This window comes from Grampus griseus (genome assembly GCF_964374135.1).
Source record: "Grampus griseus genome assembly, chromosome: 9".
Taxonomy (NCBI): Eukaryota; Metazoa; Chordata; class Mammalia; order Artiodactyla; family Delphinidae; genus Grampus; species Grampus griseus.
The window spans coordinates 58428434-58445550 of record NC_139003.1 but is presented as its reverse complement, the minus strand read 5'-3'; the positions used below and the strand labels follow the sequence as shown (position 1 = coordinate 58445550).

Sequence of the window (17117 nt, the reverse complement as noted above, 5' to 3'; positions counted from 1 at the left end):
CCACCAAAAAAAACCCCCTGCTCATAACTGGCAAATAGATTTGTTTGTGCTTAATTACTTCTGCTGTAACCTCTAAAAGGCAATGCTAAGAGTCAATGAGCTTATCTAAAAGTGATTAGCAAGAACAAAAAGTGAAGCGAAGTTGGCCTCATAAACCATGAGGTCCAGAGGTTAATCATCTACGTTTCTCTTTCTGCAAACTGCTAACAAACCTGATTAACACACTAGTCTTTCCAAGTTTCTCAAACTTTTACCATTTTCAAAAAGTCTTTCCATGTGCTTTCTGCAGCTGGCCATCACCAGCAAAGTGCCCCTTATCTTCTAGCCAAAATGCTCTGAAATGTCAGTCTGTTACATAAAAAGACCAAAGTAATCAACCTAAGTCTTTCCCTTCGCACGTTTCCTTGCACACATTTTCCTAAACTTCCTTGTCACACACACATGGGAGCCACTGAGTGTGCAATTTTTCCCCAGGGAGTCTGGGAAAGCACTACGCACGAAATCATTCTAAAATAAAAATAAGTACATGTGCCTGGAAACTTAAAGTGAATACATTTACATTTACACTCATAGCAGCCGGAGATCTCTCTACTACACACAATCCCTTCACTCTTTATCATCATGCTTCAAAGAAAACCGCACTTCATGTCAGAAACACGACTTTGAAAGGCAAGCATTAAGAATGAATCTGCACCTCTACTCTTGCCTCTGACATCTGACACTGCAGTTCCCTGCTTATATGTCCGGATCCTCTGCGAAATGGTGAGATCCTGGAGGGCAGGAGTCCTCGCTTCGGACTCATCTTTGCATCTCCAGTCTTTGGTTCAATGAGAGTGTTCAAATGTCCATTTTGACTTTCAAGTGGACTGATCTTTGTTTTTCATTTCTAATTTGACTCAAAGATTTCTTTGTTTTGAGTATGCTCGTGCTTTCTCCACTAAAAGTAAGTTGAGGAGCTTAGTATATGGAAAGGAGTTTGCAAAACTAGCCATAGTAATTTCTGCTAAGTGGGAGTGGGTGGAGGACACCAAGATTAAGAGGCCCATCCTAATGCCTAGCATTTTGCCAACTGAACGGTAATGTAAACTTATTACTGATAAGGGAGAGGATGAAATTGGTTGTAAGAAAACCTGGGTCCCATTTCAAATGAGATAACATATGAAAAATCTTATAAAATTATAGCAGGCACCAAGTAAGAGCACTATACATATTAATTATTATTGTTATGTCAGGACCTTCTGGATACGCTCTTGTTTTTGAGACTACCTTAACTTTACCTCGTTTATTTCCCCTCACCGTGATATTCTAGGATTAATGACATAGTGTTTGTAAAGTGTTTTTAAATCCCTGAAGTGTTATAATCAACCCAAGTACCATTTTATTTATGCAAACTGTGTCTACTCAGCGAGTCCACTTAAACATCTAGAATTGGGATCTCCTGTCTCATAAGGCTTAATAAATGATTCCCTCTGGCTCTAAAAGCAAGTACTTTTTCAATGACAATGGGAGGGAAAGCAAAGGAATTACTCTGTGACATCTGCTGTGCAACGTTCTTCGAATGGCACATCTTGATAAATGCATGAGAGTCCTTGGAGAGTTACTGCACACAGTGAAGAGAGAGTGGTAAAAATCCCAGTATCTCTGAAAAGGAAGGCAACACATGTTAAAGTCAGAAAAGCCTCAGAGTTTACGTCAATAGAAATCAATAGTGATGTGTTTAGTCCCTACTTTCCACGGTCTCTGATGGGGAGGCAAAATTAAACATGAATAATGAAGCTAAGGCAGGTTAAGTAACTTTTTAAAGCTAAGATAGCTAATAAGTAGCAGAATAAGACTGCACCTAAGCAATTAGCCTCTAGGCCCAGTGAGCTTTGTACTCTGTGCCCAACGTCTCTCCCGTGCTGGGGACAGCCTGTGACAGCTAAAACCAAGAACATGAGGCTAGGTGGAAGGGCTGGTTCACAAAGGCAGCAAAGTCCACACCCAGCATGAGGACTCAGCTTTGCCAACGGCTTTCTGCATGACTCATCACAAAGTTGTTGATACTCTGTTACCTGCCTATTACAGACTTCAGGTTATTTAAAAGTGAATGAAATAATCTATATAATTAATTAATCTATATAATTATTAATATTAATTAATCTATATAAATAATAGAGCAATTTTTTAAAGTGAGTGACATAATCTACACAATTTAAACTTCTGATAAAAATGCTATATGAACAATCCCAAATATTCTTCTTCTTATTATTATTAAATTCATCTAAATTGACGGGAAGAAAGTAAAACTGTTACCTTTATATAACTGTTCAACTTGCCCTTAGATGGAGAAACTCCCAAGATGCTCCTAAGCACTACCTACTTATTTATTTATTTATTCTCACACCTGCATTTTATAACCCTTTGTCTTGTTGTATTTGTGTAGCATCCTCAAATTCTTAAAAGCATTCTCAAAACCCATTTTTTGAATTAGAATTTCCTGCACTTCCATTGCACTATGGAAGTACTTTAGAGCAAAACCCACAGGAAGTGAATTGATGCTTTACCTCCAAGTCATCATCAGGGATAGCTCTTTTCCACTTTACGTTCCACCTGATATGTTCATAGGCATTGACGACAACTTCGATTGCTTTGGGACAAGAATGGCAAGCCTGTATCACCTGCAGAGACACCATAGAGTTTCATCTGTTCAATGCACATATATGATTCATTTTTTCCACGCACAGAGACATCAAGACTTCATGGACCGATAAGCCTCTTTGGAGCCCTGAAATGCTTTTGAGAAGTCTCATGCCTTTGAGTATTCAAACACACTGTCAGCCCCCATGGTGGATGGGAGGATTAATAACATAAGACTAATTTCCTTCATCATCCAGGAGCAAGTGAAAAAGAGGTGCTAACAAAGAGGGTGGGGGCCTGACGAAATGCATCCCCTGCTCGTAAAAGCAATTTTGAGAGAGGCCCGTCTCAAAATACACTTCCAGCTGTCTGGGAAATTCTCCTAGTTCTACAGAAAATTTTATTAGCAAAAAGCTGAATGTTAGTAATCCAAGAACTCAAGCCTACTGGTGACTATGAGGTAAAACAAACTATAGAGTAACATGAAAGTTAACCAAAGCTGTCTTCCCAGTGCAGTGCTTGAAGAGGACTAATGTCACGTACCAAATCACCCTCACTGGTATTTTAACCTTCATCAGCAATAAAAGATCACATGAAGATTAGTTATTTCATTAGCACACTCTGTTCAACAGTTCATTGACTAACCAAATAAAACTGGAAAGCCGAGTCGAGGTGGCCAGCATTTCCATCAGGAGGCAGGAAGATTTAGCTTTAGGTTTTAGACTAAACTGGATATTTAGCCAACCTTTGATGTTACCATGAAATCCGGACATATCTGATTAATCAATCATGCAGCCTTTATTAAGTGACAATGGAGGAATATATGAGACATACCCCAAAGTAAAACACACTGGTTTCTGGTGAGAGGCTTACTGTAAGAATGAGAAGCAAAAACACGTAAATGAAAGAAGAGAAGATCAATGGAGATGTATGGTTGGTTCACATACATAAGTGTTAGATTATAGGGTTTGAAAAAGAGGAATTATAGAAACTCCAAGAGAGAGAGCTGAGTGAATTGCGCTAACCAGGAATGATTTCTTGGAGGAGATGAGTTCAGCTGTAGATCCTAAATGGTAGAAAGGTGCGTGCGTGTGTGTGTGTGTTATGTGCCTGCCTGCATACACTTACAGGCCTGTCTACATGTGCAGCATCAGCAAATGTAACAGTTGTGTTAAAAGAGAGGTACTTCAAAGGGTAAAACAAAAACACAGCTTCATTATCGCTTTCTCCTGCTCACACAAACCCACTGCCTGGAACCCTTCTCCACTCCTGGCATGATACCTCAGGCAGGACTCACACCTGTTTCTACTTAATTTTTCTTCTTTCTTTTTCTTTTCTTTTTTGCTGTACGCGGGCCTCTCACTGTTGTGGCCTCTCCCGTTGTGGAGCCCAGGCTCCCGCCATGGCTCATGGGCCCAGCCGCTCTGCGGCATGTGGGATCTTCCCGGACCGGGGCACGAACCCGCGTCCCCTGCATCGGCAGGCGGACTCTCAACCACTGCGCCACCAAGGAAGCCCTCTACTTAATTTTTAATAATAAAAAGTACTCCAGTCACTCTAGATAGGAGAAAAATGTCATTTCAGTAATAAAAATGTCCATTTTAGTTGAATAATTGAAACTCCAAATTTTATTTAAAAGTTTCTCCTCTCCCATAGCCTAGGCTTGTTTCAAGCTGCAGTTGGAAAGGAGGTATTTGTGGGTGTGGTATAATAAGAAATACATGTTTGGTCTTTGCCTCTGGTTCTTGACAAAGAGCTCCTTTCCACCATTTCAATTATGCTAATGAAGTGAGTCTTAATGGGGCTCCTAGAGAGCTTCATTAGGTGGACTGGTTACTGGAAAGACAAATCCTTCATTAGAGGATTGGAACGTTTACACACCTTGTCTCCTACCTCCAGGGAAAGAGTTTGACTGAACTCAAACTCCAACATCCAGGGTGGTCTAGCATTGCATTTTTCAATGTGAGGTGGTAAGTACCCAATGTCTTGGGACTTCAGGCAAAACTGAGACAGAAGGATGAGTATTTTAATACCCAGTTGTGTGTATGTGTGTGTGTGTACCAAGGTCACCTGAATGAAGGGCCCATGTCAGGAAAGAACTAAAGTTAAGAGCAGGTAAGATGGAGTCAGCTGACAGTACACCTGGAAGGCCAGTCTGAAGAGCTTGGGATTGACTTAATAGGCAATAGGAAGCTATTATGTATTCTTAATAAGAAAGGGTTATATTCAATCAATTCATTCCATTGGGAAACCTTTATTGAGCACTGTGTTTAGCACTGTGACAGTAATTCTGAGTTTATGCCCTGCTTCTGTCTTCAAGGAATTTACAACCCAGTTGAAGATAAAAGACATAGGTATTTCAGAGTTCAGAGCAATATAATTCAGTAAATAATAAGAGGCTAACTTAAAGATCATCAGTGTCCATTGAGTACCATGAGCAAAAGCACAAAGGGAAAAACAAGGATATCAAGGGCAGGGAGCCCTGAGGAGGCTGAATGGGAGTGCACCAAACGGCTTCTCAGCTAGCTTCACCATTAGTCACGAGAACCGAAGCTGTGAGAAAGAATAAGTAGGGTTTAATGACTAATCAGATATAGGGAGTAAAGACTGCAACTCTGAAGCCTAAGATCAAGTACAAATAGGGGTACCACCGATGGAAATGAGGAAATAGGAAGGGCATACTAATTTGAGGACGGTCAGATAATGAGCAGGAGGATATTTCCTATGTTATGTCCTAATGCCAGTTAAAAATGTGCCTGATGGATGCTCTAATGAGAAGGTCAAGATGGAGAGGGAGATCTGTGCATCATCAAGGAATGTGCTGGTTAGGTCAATCATACGCTAAATGGATATAAACGGAAAAGGTAGAGAACCATGGTCTGAAGCTTGATGCATCCTAATAGGCAGGAGAGAGGATGAAGGAAAAAAATTACAGCTACCATTTTTTGAGGACTTATCATGTGCCAGGGCCTGCGTTAAATCTTTGCATGTTTAGCTTGCTAAATCTTCAGACAACCTATGAGGTTAGTCGTATAATTATCTCCACTTTACAGATTTAAAATCAAAGGGTGAGAGAATTTAAACAAGGGTATTTAGCTAGTAAATGACAGAGATAGGATTCAAACTCAGGTCTGTGTGACTCCAAAAGTCAAAAACATGTTGAATAAAAATGGTGAAGGGCTTTCCTGGTGGCGCAGTGGTTAAGAAGCCACCTGCCAATGCAGGGGACATGGGTTCGAGCCCTGGTCCGGGAAGATCCCACATGCTGTGGAGCAACTAAGCCCATGCGCTACAACTACTGAGCCTGTGCTCTAGAGCCCACCAGCCACAACTACTGAAGCCCGTGTGCCTAGCGCCCATGCTCCGCAACAAGAGAAGCCACCACAATGAGAAGCCCACGCACCGCAACAAAGAGTAGCCCCCGCTCGCCACAGCTAGAGAAAGCCCGCTCACAGCAATGAAGACCCAACACAGCCAAAAATAAATAAATAAAATAAAATAAAATAAAATAAAATGGTGAGAGTGGGCATCCTTCTCTTGTTCCTGATCTTATAGGAAATGCTTTCAGCTTTTCATTGTTGAGTATGATATTAGCTGTGGGTTTGCTGTATATGGCCTTTATTATGTTGTGGTATGTTCCCGCTATGCCCTCTTTCTGGAGAGTTTTTACCATAAATGGATGTTGAATTTTATCAAAGGCTTTTCCTGCATCTATTGAGATGATCATATGGCCTGGCCTCAGGAGGCATGGCCTCACCTGAGGACTGTGTCAGCCCCAACTAATAGAGCAACCAGAAGGGGCTCTACCGAATAGAGGTTTGAGTCAATGGTGTACTAGAAAATGTTCAACAACAGGCATTTTGTTAAAAAAAAAAAAAAAAAAAAAAAGACTGTATGTATATATGTTTATAAGTATAAGTTTTGCTAATATAAAGAATGTGAAGCCCTCAATTTACAAATAATAAAATACCCAATATAATTTATTTCCTATTCCATATAGCCAGTTGGTACTCTAAGAATGCTATCACTGATTTTTTTATCAATTTTGTATCGATATGAGTTGTATTCATAGCCAACCTGTGTCTACAACTGAAGCGTGCATGTAGTTCCTATGTTTACATTGGTTGACATTTTTATTACATTAAGGAGTAACTGTTTCACAAATGTGAAACAATGAAGACATATATTGGAAACTCACTCACTCATCAATGACATAAGTAACTTCTATGTGGAAGCGCTTAATAGTTTTTTGAATATTGGAAGGATATTTCTCAATTTTTTGTACTATTCACAATGTAATAGCTACAGACACCACACACTACAAATTTTGAAGTTTAATCTACATTAGTAACATTCTCTCCATCAATTTCTGAAGTCTAGACATCAACAAAGCAATAAGTTAAGGTCTGATTGGTAGCATTTGCTGATTTCCGTGGTGTAAACAGTTGCATCATGGCCTATTTGAGGTCCCTGAATGTATGGTGGGGAAGATATGTATAGTAACATCATTATATAGTGTTTCCACCATATAGATCCAATATATGCAAATAATATCAGGAGCATAGATATGTAGAGTAAAATAATTGGCAGGTAGTGTGTTTTGAATATTTATTACCTTTGTTTTTAGTATACTTTGTTGCAGGTCTTTTTTTTTTTTTTTGTGGTACTCGGGCCTCTCACTGTTGTGGCCTCTCCCGTTGCGGAGCACAGGTTCCGGACGCGCAGGCTCAGCGGCCATGGCTCACGGGCCCAGCGGCTCCGCGGCATGTGGGATCTTCCCAGACCGGGGCACCAACCCGTGTCCCCTGCATCGGCAGGCGGACTCTCAACCACTGCGCCATCAGGGAAGCCTCATGTTGTAGGTTTATATGACTTAATTTTTAAAAATCGTTGCATTTAACAATCAGCTTACAAAATTCCTGATAATTTAACAATCAGCTCTCGTGAGCTACTGTGAGCCAAACTCTAGCACACAACTCCTTTTAATTGTCCCCGAATTTAAAAAGTGCAGTCATAAGCCATTGCAGACTAAATGTGTATATTGAAGCTCCAAACCAGTGAAGGCATCAGAACCATCCTGCCCAGTGGCTAGGTCCAAATGGGCACAACATAAATACTTGTTTAATGAGACGATCCATTCACATACATGGTCTGGGTACAGTGCGCAAAGCTGACCTGCTGACAATGGCTTTTTCAGCCAGGTCTACTTAAATAAAGAGTAATCCCTAAGGGGATAAGCAGGTGGGCTGGAGTTAGACATCCATTGCTGTGGGACCTCTGAAGAGTTAGAGTCAGCATTTCTGAGTATATGGAAAGTATAACTAGAAGGATTTCTCCATGGGTACAAGATGGTCAAGGTGGGCAGGTAATTTTTCCAGAACCTTGGTCTTGGGAAATTGAGGCAAATGGGGCTGCTCTTTTCTCTGCAGTTGGGATGAGGATGGCAGATATGTAGCTCTATGCAAAAGAGACAGACAAAACCTGAGGCTGACTAATTGCTCTGAACACTAGTTTATAAACTACCATAAGAGCATCATAGACTGTTAGAGTTGCAAAGGAGCCTAGGAATTATCTAATCCCCCTAACTTGGAGATGAGGAAATTGAAACCCAGAGAGGCACACAGTAAGAGAAAGCATGGTTTTAGGTCTTCATCTGAGTTTAGTGCTCTTTCAAATATATTCTGATGATCTTATTTTAATCCTTAAGTAAGGACCAGTGAAATGAATGGTTTAAAGACACAGATCCTATTGTACAGGTATTTAGAACAAGAAACACTCTTTACAAAGATATACAGATTGCCAACAAACACATGAAAGAATGTTCAACATCATTAATCATTAGAGAAATGCAAATCAAAACTACAATGAGATATCATCTCACACTGGTCAGAATGGCCATCATCAAAAAATCTAGAAACAGGGGCTTCCCTGGTGGCACAGTGGTTGAGAGTCCACCTGCTGATGCAGGGGACGCGGGTTCGTGCCCCGGTCCGGGAAGATCCCACGTGCCGCAGAGCAGCTGGGCCCGTGAGCCATGGCTGCTGAGCCTGCGCGTCCGGAGCCTGTGCTCCGCAACGGGAGAGGCCACAACAGTGAGAGGCCCTTGTACCAAAAAAAAAAAAAAAAAAAAAAAAAAAAAAAATCTAGAAACAATAAATGCTGGAGAGGGTGTGGAGAAAAGGGAACACTCTTGCACTGTTGGTGGGAATATAAATTGATACAGCCACTGTGGAGAACAGTATGGAGGTTCCTTAAAAAACTACAAATAGAACTACCATATGACCCAGCAATCCCACTACTGGGCATATACCCTGAGAAAACCATAATTCAAAAAGAGTCATGTACCAAAATGTTCATTGCAGCTCTATTTACAATAGCCAGGACATGGAAGCAACCTAACTGTCCATCAACAGATGAATGGATAAAGAAGATGTGGTACATATATACAATGGAATATTACTCAGCCATAAAAAGAAACGAAATTGAGTTATTTGTAGTGAGATGGATGGACCTAGAGTCTGTCATACAGAGTGAAGTAAGTCAGAAAGAGAAAGACAAATACCGTATGCTAACACATATATATGGAATCTAAGAAGAAAAAAAAAAAGGTCATGAAGAACCTAGGGGTAAGACAGGAATAAAGACTCAGATCTACTAGAGCATGGACTTGAGGATATGGGGAGGGGGAAGGGTAAGCTGTGACAAAGTGAGAGAGTAGCATGGACATATATACACTACCAAACGTAAAATAGATAGCTAGTGGGAAGTAGCCGCATAGCACAAGGAGATCAGCTAAGTGGTTTGTGACCACCTAGAGGGGTGGGATAGGGAGGGTGGTAGGGAGGGAGACACAAGAGGGAAGAGATATGGGAACATATGTATATGTATAACTGATTCACTTTGTTATAAAGCAGAAACTAACACACCATTGTAAAGCAATTATACTCCAATAAAGATGTTAAAAAAATCCCACTCTTTACTATTATCATTATAGTAATTATAGGCTGGATTTTGTTGAAAGTTCGAAATAATTCCCTTTCTAATGCAAAGATGTTGCTAATTATATGAAAATAGCATCCATCAGACCTCTATACACATCCTTCTCTAAAGACCTCCAGATATATTCTTTCTAGAAGGATGAGCCATGTTGAAAAGTATGCTGGAAATCAGATGAGTAATCCAAAATGAAGATTTAAATTTAAGAGTTACCAGGACAGAGATGACAGCTGAAATTAATCCAAGGCCTGAATCAAGAATATACTTGTACTGGAATTTTGAAAACAGAGAGCATGGGAAAGTCAGAAGCTTGTAATGAGGCTCTGCACATGGTTTAAGTGTCCACTCAGAAAACTGACCTGTGCTCTGCATTAATTCCCGGGCTACACTCACTCTTCATGGAAACCACACTGGTTATGTTTAAAGACACATTGCCCACCTACCCAATACAGGTAATCTGTCCCTAGGTATTCCTTACCTCCCCCTTCCTGCCAAAACCTTGTACACAGAGGAGGTGTGGCTAAAAGTTACTCTCCTCCTGTAACACATTATTTACTTCCCAACTAGGGTTTCCAGGTTTAGCAAATAATAATGTAGGTTACCAGGTAAATTCGAATTTCAGACAGACAACAAATAATTTTTAGTATAAATATGGCCCCAATATTGCATGGGACATATTTATACTAAAAATTACTTATTAGTGATGAATTTCAAATTTAATAGAGCATCCTGTATTTTGTTTGGCAACCCTATTCCCAGCCCCTATTCAGAAACAGTTCAAACCAAGTTATGTACACAGGAATATAATTCATTCATAGTTCAGGAGCCCAACTTCACACATATGGTGCTTCAATTTGCACCTGGCACACTCCCATATATCACCTGGAGATAACCTTTCATTAGGATAAAAAAAATTGAGTAGTTCTTAACCTTCAGTCTTCAGATGCACAAAGTCCAAAGCTCCCACTGCCACATTAGGTTTTGCTGACACTGACTAGCAAATTTTCTGCTGACAGAAGACGGTTCTCACAGCAGGAAAGGCTCCTTTTAGCCTGACACTCCCAGCTCTCTTAACCGACATGCCTAGCTTCCAGAACGAAGACAGCTGATCATGCCTTCTTCAGGCCTCAGCAATTATTTCACCAGGCAACAACAAAAAGAGACCCTTAAGAGACAGCAAACTCTAAATAATCACTCTATGATGACTCCCAGGAACATTGACTATCAAATGAGGAAGGACTGGTGGACTCAGAAGGCAGAAGCTTCTGCTGCTTCTTTGTAAACCTGGGAAACAGAAAAGGCTCAATGACCTTCGCCTTCTGTGCATCTCTGGGGTCTCTATTCTCCCCTCCTAGAAGAACAATTGGACAAAAGGTAGTGGTGGCAACTGGAGAGACCTTAAGACCCTTCCCCTCATCATCTGACCCCTAAAAGCATAAATTAGAAAACAGATTCAAGATAAATCTCCCTGCCACCCTTCCAGTGCAAGTGCCACCTGTAAGCCACTTCACCAGAGAAAATCTAAAGCTACCTCTGCCCTTTTATATTGATATATTTGTGTGCAGAAAGGTACTTTATGATCAAAGAGACTGCTTATACCCTGGGCTTCATATACAGAACTGTTCAACGGCAGAAATCATCTTTACCTCCCCGAAATTTTCACATACCTTTCCCTCCCCTAGAAAAACGTCTTTCTTGCTCTACAAGAAAACCCAATCTTGGTTCCTGGGGTGTCACTTCCTTCTGAATTATGCTGAGAGAAAAAAAAATCAAATGTCCTTTTGTACCTTGAAAAGCAATTGCAGACCCTATAATTCTTTTTTTTCCCTTATGTAATTTATACATCAGCTTTCAGTGAAATACACCCTCTACAAATTTGCTTTGTATGTGGAAGACATCATCTTCAGCTCTGACCTTGTTCCTTGTAAATAAGGAAACTGAATTCCCCATCCACAAGAGAACAAATCACTTTATCTTCTGGATAAATGAGTCAGTCATTTACTTGCGTAAAGATGACTTTCTCATTGGAAAGTTGGGTTGTGAAGTAGTTGTTCTAAATCACTTTATAGCATCTGCATAGTAAATTGAATAGTTTTTCTTTAGTTTTCCTTTGGAAGGGGGCCAGTTCTGTTATATAGTCTATTGGGTAGCAACAAAAATGTTTAAAGTACCAACCATCCACCAGTAGCCAACTGAATCTTAAATCTCTTTAGCATACAGCCAACCTAGAGGAGCTCAGAGGAGCAAAACAGAACTGAATGAGAAGATGGTAACTGTGGATAGAGTGTTCCCTGGAACACATAATTGTATACTATTCTACAGGAGAGTAGAGCCACCAAAGTAAGGCTGGTAGGAAAGACTCCTACAATGGACCAAGAGTACATTTTGGGAGGAGGAGGAAAGGAAATGATTTTGTTGAGCACCTACTAGTCTCAGTGATTTACATGTCTTACTCACTCCTCAGACAATCCTGAAAAGTTGATATTTTTCTCTTCATTTTCTCTTGGATCTGAGAGATTAAGGGACTTCAAAATCACACAGCAAGTAAATGGCCAAGCTAGAATTCATATCCATGGTTACTAAGCCCCTGTTCCTACCCCTCCTCGCCGTTATCTCTCAGAGAACTGCCTTTGTGAACAGGACCCGGGGCCTTCCTCACATTTGCAAGACTTCTTGCAGGAACAGAAAATCCATTTAAAGGCCTATTGCCCCTAGTCTGGCACGTCTTTAAAAAGCACTAACTTCACTTTCAATGCAGTTTTTCATCATAATTGTCCCACAAACCTCAAGAACTTGCATCTCCAGGGGAGGGGTGTTCTGCTGCCCAGAGCCACAGGGAGGCCAGAATAGCTACCAATCCTTTGTGCACAATAAGCTGCAGGGGTTCACGAAGGCAATGTCTCTAGTTCAGTGCTTTTAATATAGTTACACTCCCCAGCTCCACAGATAACATTGTGATAGGATTTCTTTCTAAAAGTAAAGTTTCCAAATGCTTGTGCTCTCCAATCCCAGAAGGAAGTGCTTTCATTCTATTATACCAGAGGTCTAGCCAAGTAAGTTTGGCAAGGAAGTGAAAGAAATCTTTAGGAATCAGGCAGAGGGCATGTCTTTGAAGAAGCAATTGTTTGAGGTTGGGAACTTTAAAGATCCTTCCTGATTGGTGAAGACCATGTTGACTCTAAAACTGATGAGGGAGAAACGATGAACACCCTTGGGAACGTCTTCGGAAGGGGAGGCAGGTGCGCTCCTAGCTTGACCACTGCTGCTCTCCAGATCAGCAGCCCCATGCGGAGCCTTGCAGGAGCCGCTTCCCTTCACCTGTGAGCCAGGAGGAAGCAAGCCTCCAGGACCAGCCTCACCCTCCACAGTCCAGAGTCACCTGTGGCTCCACCCCACCAGCACCACGCTCCTGGGGAGGACAGCAGCAGCCCAAACCCTTAAGTGGCTCTTACAGGGGAATGGGGAGAGGGTATTTTACTTACTTTTGCAGAGACCTGTTTCATCCATAGTCAACCACCAGGGGGCTTCAGAGTAAAACTCAACATTTAATCTCTGGGCATTCTCACACATTGTCTCTCCTGATTGGAAAGGGCCCTGTGGGTAAACCAGGCCCAGGAGCACGGATTCTACTGCTCAACAGATATGTAATGATAACAGTTATAGTCATCTTTTGTTTAAAGGTTGCCATGACCAGAAATGATAAACACTTCCTTTTTTTTAAGAAAGATTTTTTTGATGTGGACCATTTTTAAAGTCTTCATTGAATTTGTTACAATATTGCTTCTGTTTTATGTTTTGCTTTTTTGGCCGTGAGGCATGTGGGATCTTAGCTCCCCAACCAGGGATTGAATCTGCACCCCCTGTATTGAAAGGTGAAGTCTTAACAACTGGACAGCCAGGGAAGTCATGGTAAACACTTCTTAAATATTATCTTGTTTCATTCTCAGAACAACCTTAGGAGAAGGATATTATTATCCATGCCCTCTGTCCTTCTCTACCCTCTTCCCTGGAAGGAAGGTAGCCTTACAGCATAAATATACACAAAATTATGCATTATGAAGTGAGCTGTATTAGAAAGAGATCGATTGTTTGTCTTCTAGAAGTCCCACTATGAAGAATGACCACTCTAGAGAGATGTGGGTAGAGAAAAAAGGGGAGGTAGTCCAAAGAAGAGATATTTATAGATGCAGGATGAAGGCTGAGGTGAGGAATTGGGGGGGAGACTTTGTGAGGACTGACAGTGACTCCAGAAAGAGTAAGAAAATGTTTGGCACCATCCTCTGGGCTCTGAGTATATCTGTGGTGTGCTATGAGTAACATTAATTTCTTTCTAGTGAAGGACCTGGTCTGCATACTATTGCCAAGGCATAAGAGTATATCCATTTCACAGGGAAGGAAATTTAGGCTCAAGAAGCAAGTAATTTATTCAAAATCACACTCTTAGGTGAGTGGCAGGACCCAAATTTGTTTGACATCCCCCTCCAAATTCCATGCTTCTTTATTCTTGACATGCATAGCATGGCAAGTCTAGAATGAATGAGTTATGAGTGATAAAGCAGAGGTAAAATTTTTAAATAGGAACCATTTCATATGTAATTTATTTTTATTTTTTATTATTTTATTTTTTTCGCGGTACGCAGGCCTCTCACTGCCGTGGCCTCTCCCGTTGCGGAGCACAGGCTCCGGATGCGCAGGCCCAGTGGCCATGGCTCATGGGCCCAGCCGCTCCGCGGCATGTGGGATCCCCCCAGACTGGGGCACGAACCCGCGTCCCCTAGCATCGGCAGGCGGACTGCCAACCACTGCGCCACCAGGGAAGCCCTTCACGTGTAATTTAAAATGCTGGGTTGTATACTCACTCTAGAGATTGTTAATATCTATTGTTTCAGCCAAATCTAGATACCAGTGTGTATGATCCAGAAAATGGATGCAAACTAAGCAGTAGATATTCATAGCTAAAAGCTATGGATCACTGTACTTTAAATAAAAGTTGCTGAATTTTTCATAGAATATAACCATTTGATTTTATTTCTAAGGCTGAAATATGTATAACAGTTCAAGTAAGAAAATATTCCTTCGATCCAACCTTAGCATGAAAAAGTATTTTAAAATTCCAAAGCCTACTGATCAATGAGAAAATTGCAAGGAAGGTGAGAATTAACAACTGAGGTCAAACAACTACCTTCAACAGTAGATTTCATGAATATATTTTCAAGCCATTTAGGTAGCAGTCTTTCCTCAAAATTTATAGAGAAAATATAAGGGTTAAGCGTTGTCCTAATTCTCGACCTTTTCAGACATACCTTGACCAAGATCCAGAGGCAAAAACAAGTAACAGCTAAAAACTTGGGAGAAATATAAAATTTGGTTTGGGAAAAAAGAGAAGCCTTAGGTACAAACTGATACGGAGATTTAAGGATTTAATAGGATGCATATGAGTTATTCCAGGTCAGGAATAAGCAGCAGAGGATTAGTTTCGAATATTTACCAAAAAGAAAAAAAAGTGGGAGGGACTCAGGAGGGACTCAGGGGTGGGAGGGGGCGGTGTTCCAAAATCAAAGAGACACCCAAGGAAGGGAGTGCTGTAGAATCTGCCTTCATGGAGATTTGCAAATACAACAAGAGCACTATTTCTGCCTAGAGCCTTGAGAATTAAACAAAATGACCTCTTTAGGTCTCTTCTTGTGTTGTGATCCTTTAGGTTTAAATACATTTCCTGGGCAATGTCATAAAACACAGCAAAAGCTGCTAAATCTAAGGGCTTAGGTTCAGGAGTCAGACAGACCACATTCTGAATCAAACATATGACTATTAACTTTTAATGGGCTTGAGCCACCCAGCAATCCTATTACACTTCCCAAGTCCATTTGCTCCCCAAGGTAAACATCTCACACCTTCACCTTTGCCCTTAAGTCTTCAAACTTCTTCTCCAACCACTTCTCATTCTTTACTGAGAAAATAGAAGCAATCATAAGAGTACTTGTATAAACTCTCATTAACATATCTACCAACAGCCCTGCATCTGGGCACACAGGCGCTGCCTTCCCTCCTGCTATGATGCATGAACTGTCTGTTACTAAGACCAACACCTCCATTTGTGCACTAGATCCCATCTTCAAGATGGCGCTCCAATAATTACCTGCAGCAAATTTTCTCCCCTTCCTAGAACACTCCCATCAGCCAACAAACATATCAGCCATCATTCCCTTCTAGCTACTCTTGCATTACAAGAAAATGCCTCAAACCGCTCACTGTTTTCACTTCCTTTTATCCCTTTTTCCTTTGAATCCACTTTAATTAACCTTTTCTCACCAGTGATCCACCAAAATCACTCTTGCTGAGGTTCCCAATAAAATCCATGTTGTCTAGTCCAATGGCAACTTCTTAGCCCTCATCTTATTTGAAATGCCACCTATATTCAACCCAGCTGATTCCATATCTTCCTTCCTCATGTTCTATCTTGGATTCCAGGAAAACATTCCATCTTGATTCTCCTCCTAGCTCAAGGACTTTCTACAGTTTCCTTCACTGATTCCTTTTCATCTACCCAAACTCTAGTTGGAGTGCCCCATAGCCCAGTCCTCTGGTCACTTCTCCTCTCTCTCTACCCCACTTCCACTGTGGGTCTAAGCCACCCTTATCTCTTATCTAGATAACTGTACTGCCTTTGCCCCTCTCCCTCGTAGAGTTATTCTCCAAAAGGCAGTCAAAAGGAACTTTTTGGAACATAAATCAGACTTTTTTTTCCCTCACTCAAAATCCTTCAGTGACTTACTCTCTCATTCAGAATAAAAAACCAAGGATATCAGCACAGTCTACAGGGTCATATATATGGTCTGCAAATCACCCTCATGCTTCTCTGACTTCTCCTCCTCCTTTCTCACCCCACTTCAGGCACTCTGGCTTCCTCAGACATGTTTAGTCCTCTCCTACCTCAGGACCTCTGCACCTGGTTTTCCTTATATCTAGAATGCTCCCCCCACCACCACCCCTGCCCACCCCCAGCTATTCACATGACTTGCTCCTTCATATGCTCGTTTTCTCTAATTAGCCTTTGTAAAACAGCACATATATAAACACCAAAGAAAGCCCACATTCTATTATTATCTTTACCTTGCTTTACTTGTCTCCAGAGCACTTAACATATCAGAGTATATTTATTAGTTTGTTGTTTTGTTTTTCCCACTGTCTCCCACTAGAAAGTGTCTTCCATGAAGGCCTTTGTTTGGTTCATTGCTCTATCTCCAACTCCTAGAACAGTTCCTGGCACAAAGTAGTGCTCAGTGAATACTTGTTAAATAAATGAATAAATGAACTTGACCACTTACTCTGTGTGACTTTAGGAAAATATCTGAATTCTATCACCTTTTAAATGAGGATAATGCCAGCCCCTGCCTCAGAGATTATTATAAAATAAAATTAAATAATATGTATCAGCCTATTTAGAGCTCAACAAAGGACATTATTGTAACACTATTATTTGTTATCCTATTCCTAATCAA

At 41.0% G+C, this 17117-nt stretch overlaps 1 protein-coding gene across 1 annotated transcript in view; it reads right to left on the bottom strand.

Moving 5' to 3' along the window:
• Window positions 1-1371: 1371 nt before the first annotated feature.
• The window catches only part of ASB4 (ankyrin repeat and SOCS box containing 4), a 63351-nt gene continuing 47605 nt past the window's right edge, over window positions 1372-17117 (bottom strand). Inside the window, exons 4-5 of the mRNA XM_082662106.1 lie at window positions 2547-2660; window positions 1372-1641 (exon numbers count right to left, since the gene is read on the bottom strand). Of these exons, the coding sequence (XP_082518232.1) occupies window positions 1453-1641; window positions 2547-2660 (303 nt within the window). The 3' untranslated portion in view covers window positions 1372-1452. The remainder of the gene's footprint in view (window positions 1642-2546; window positions 2661-17117) is intronic.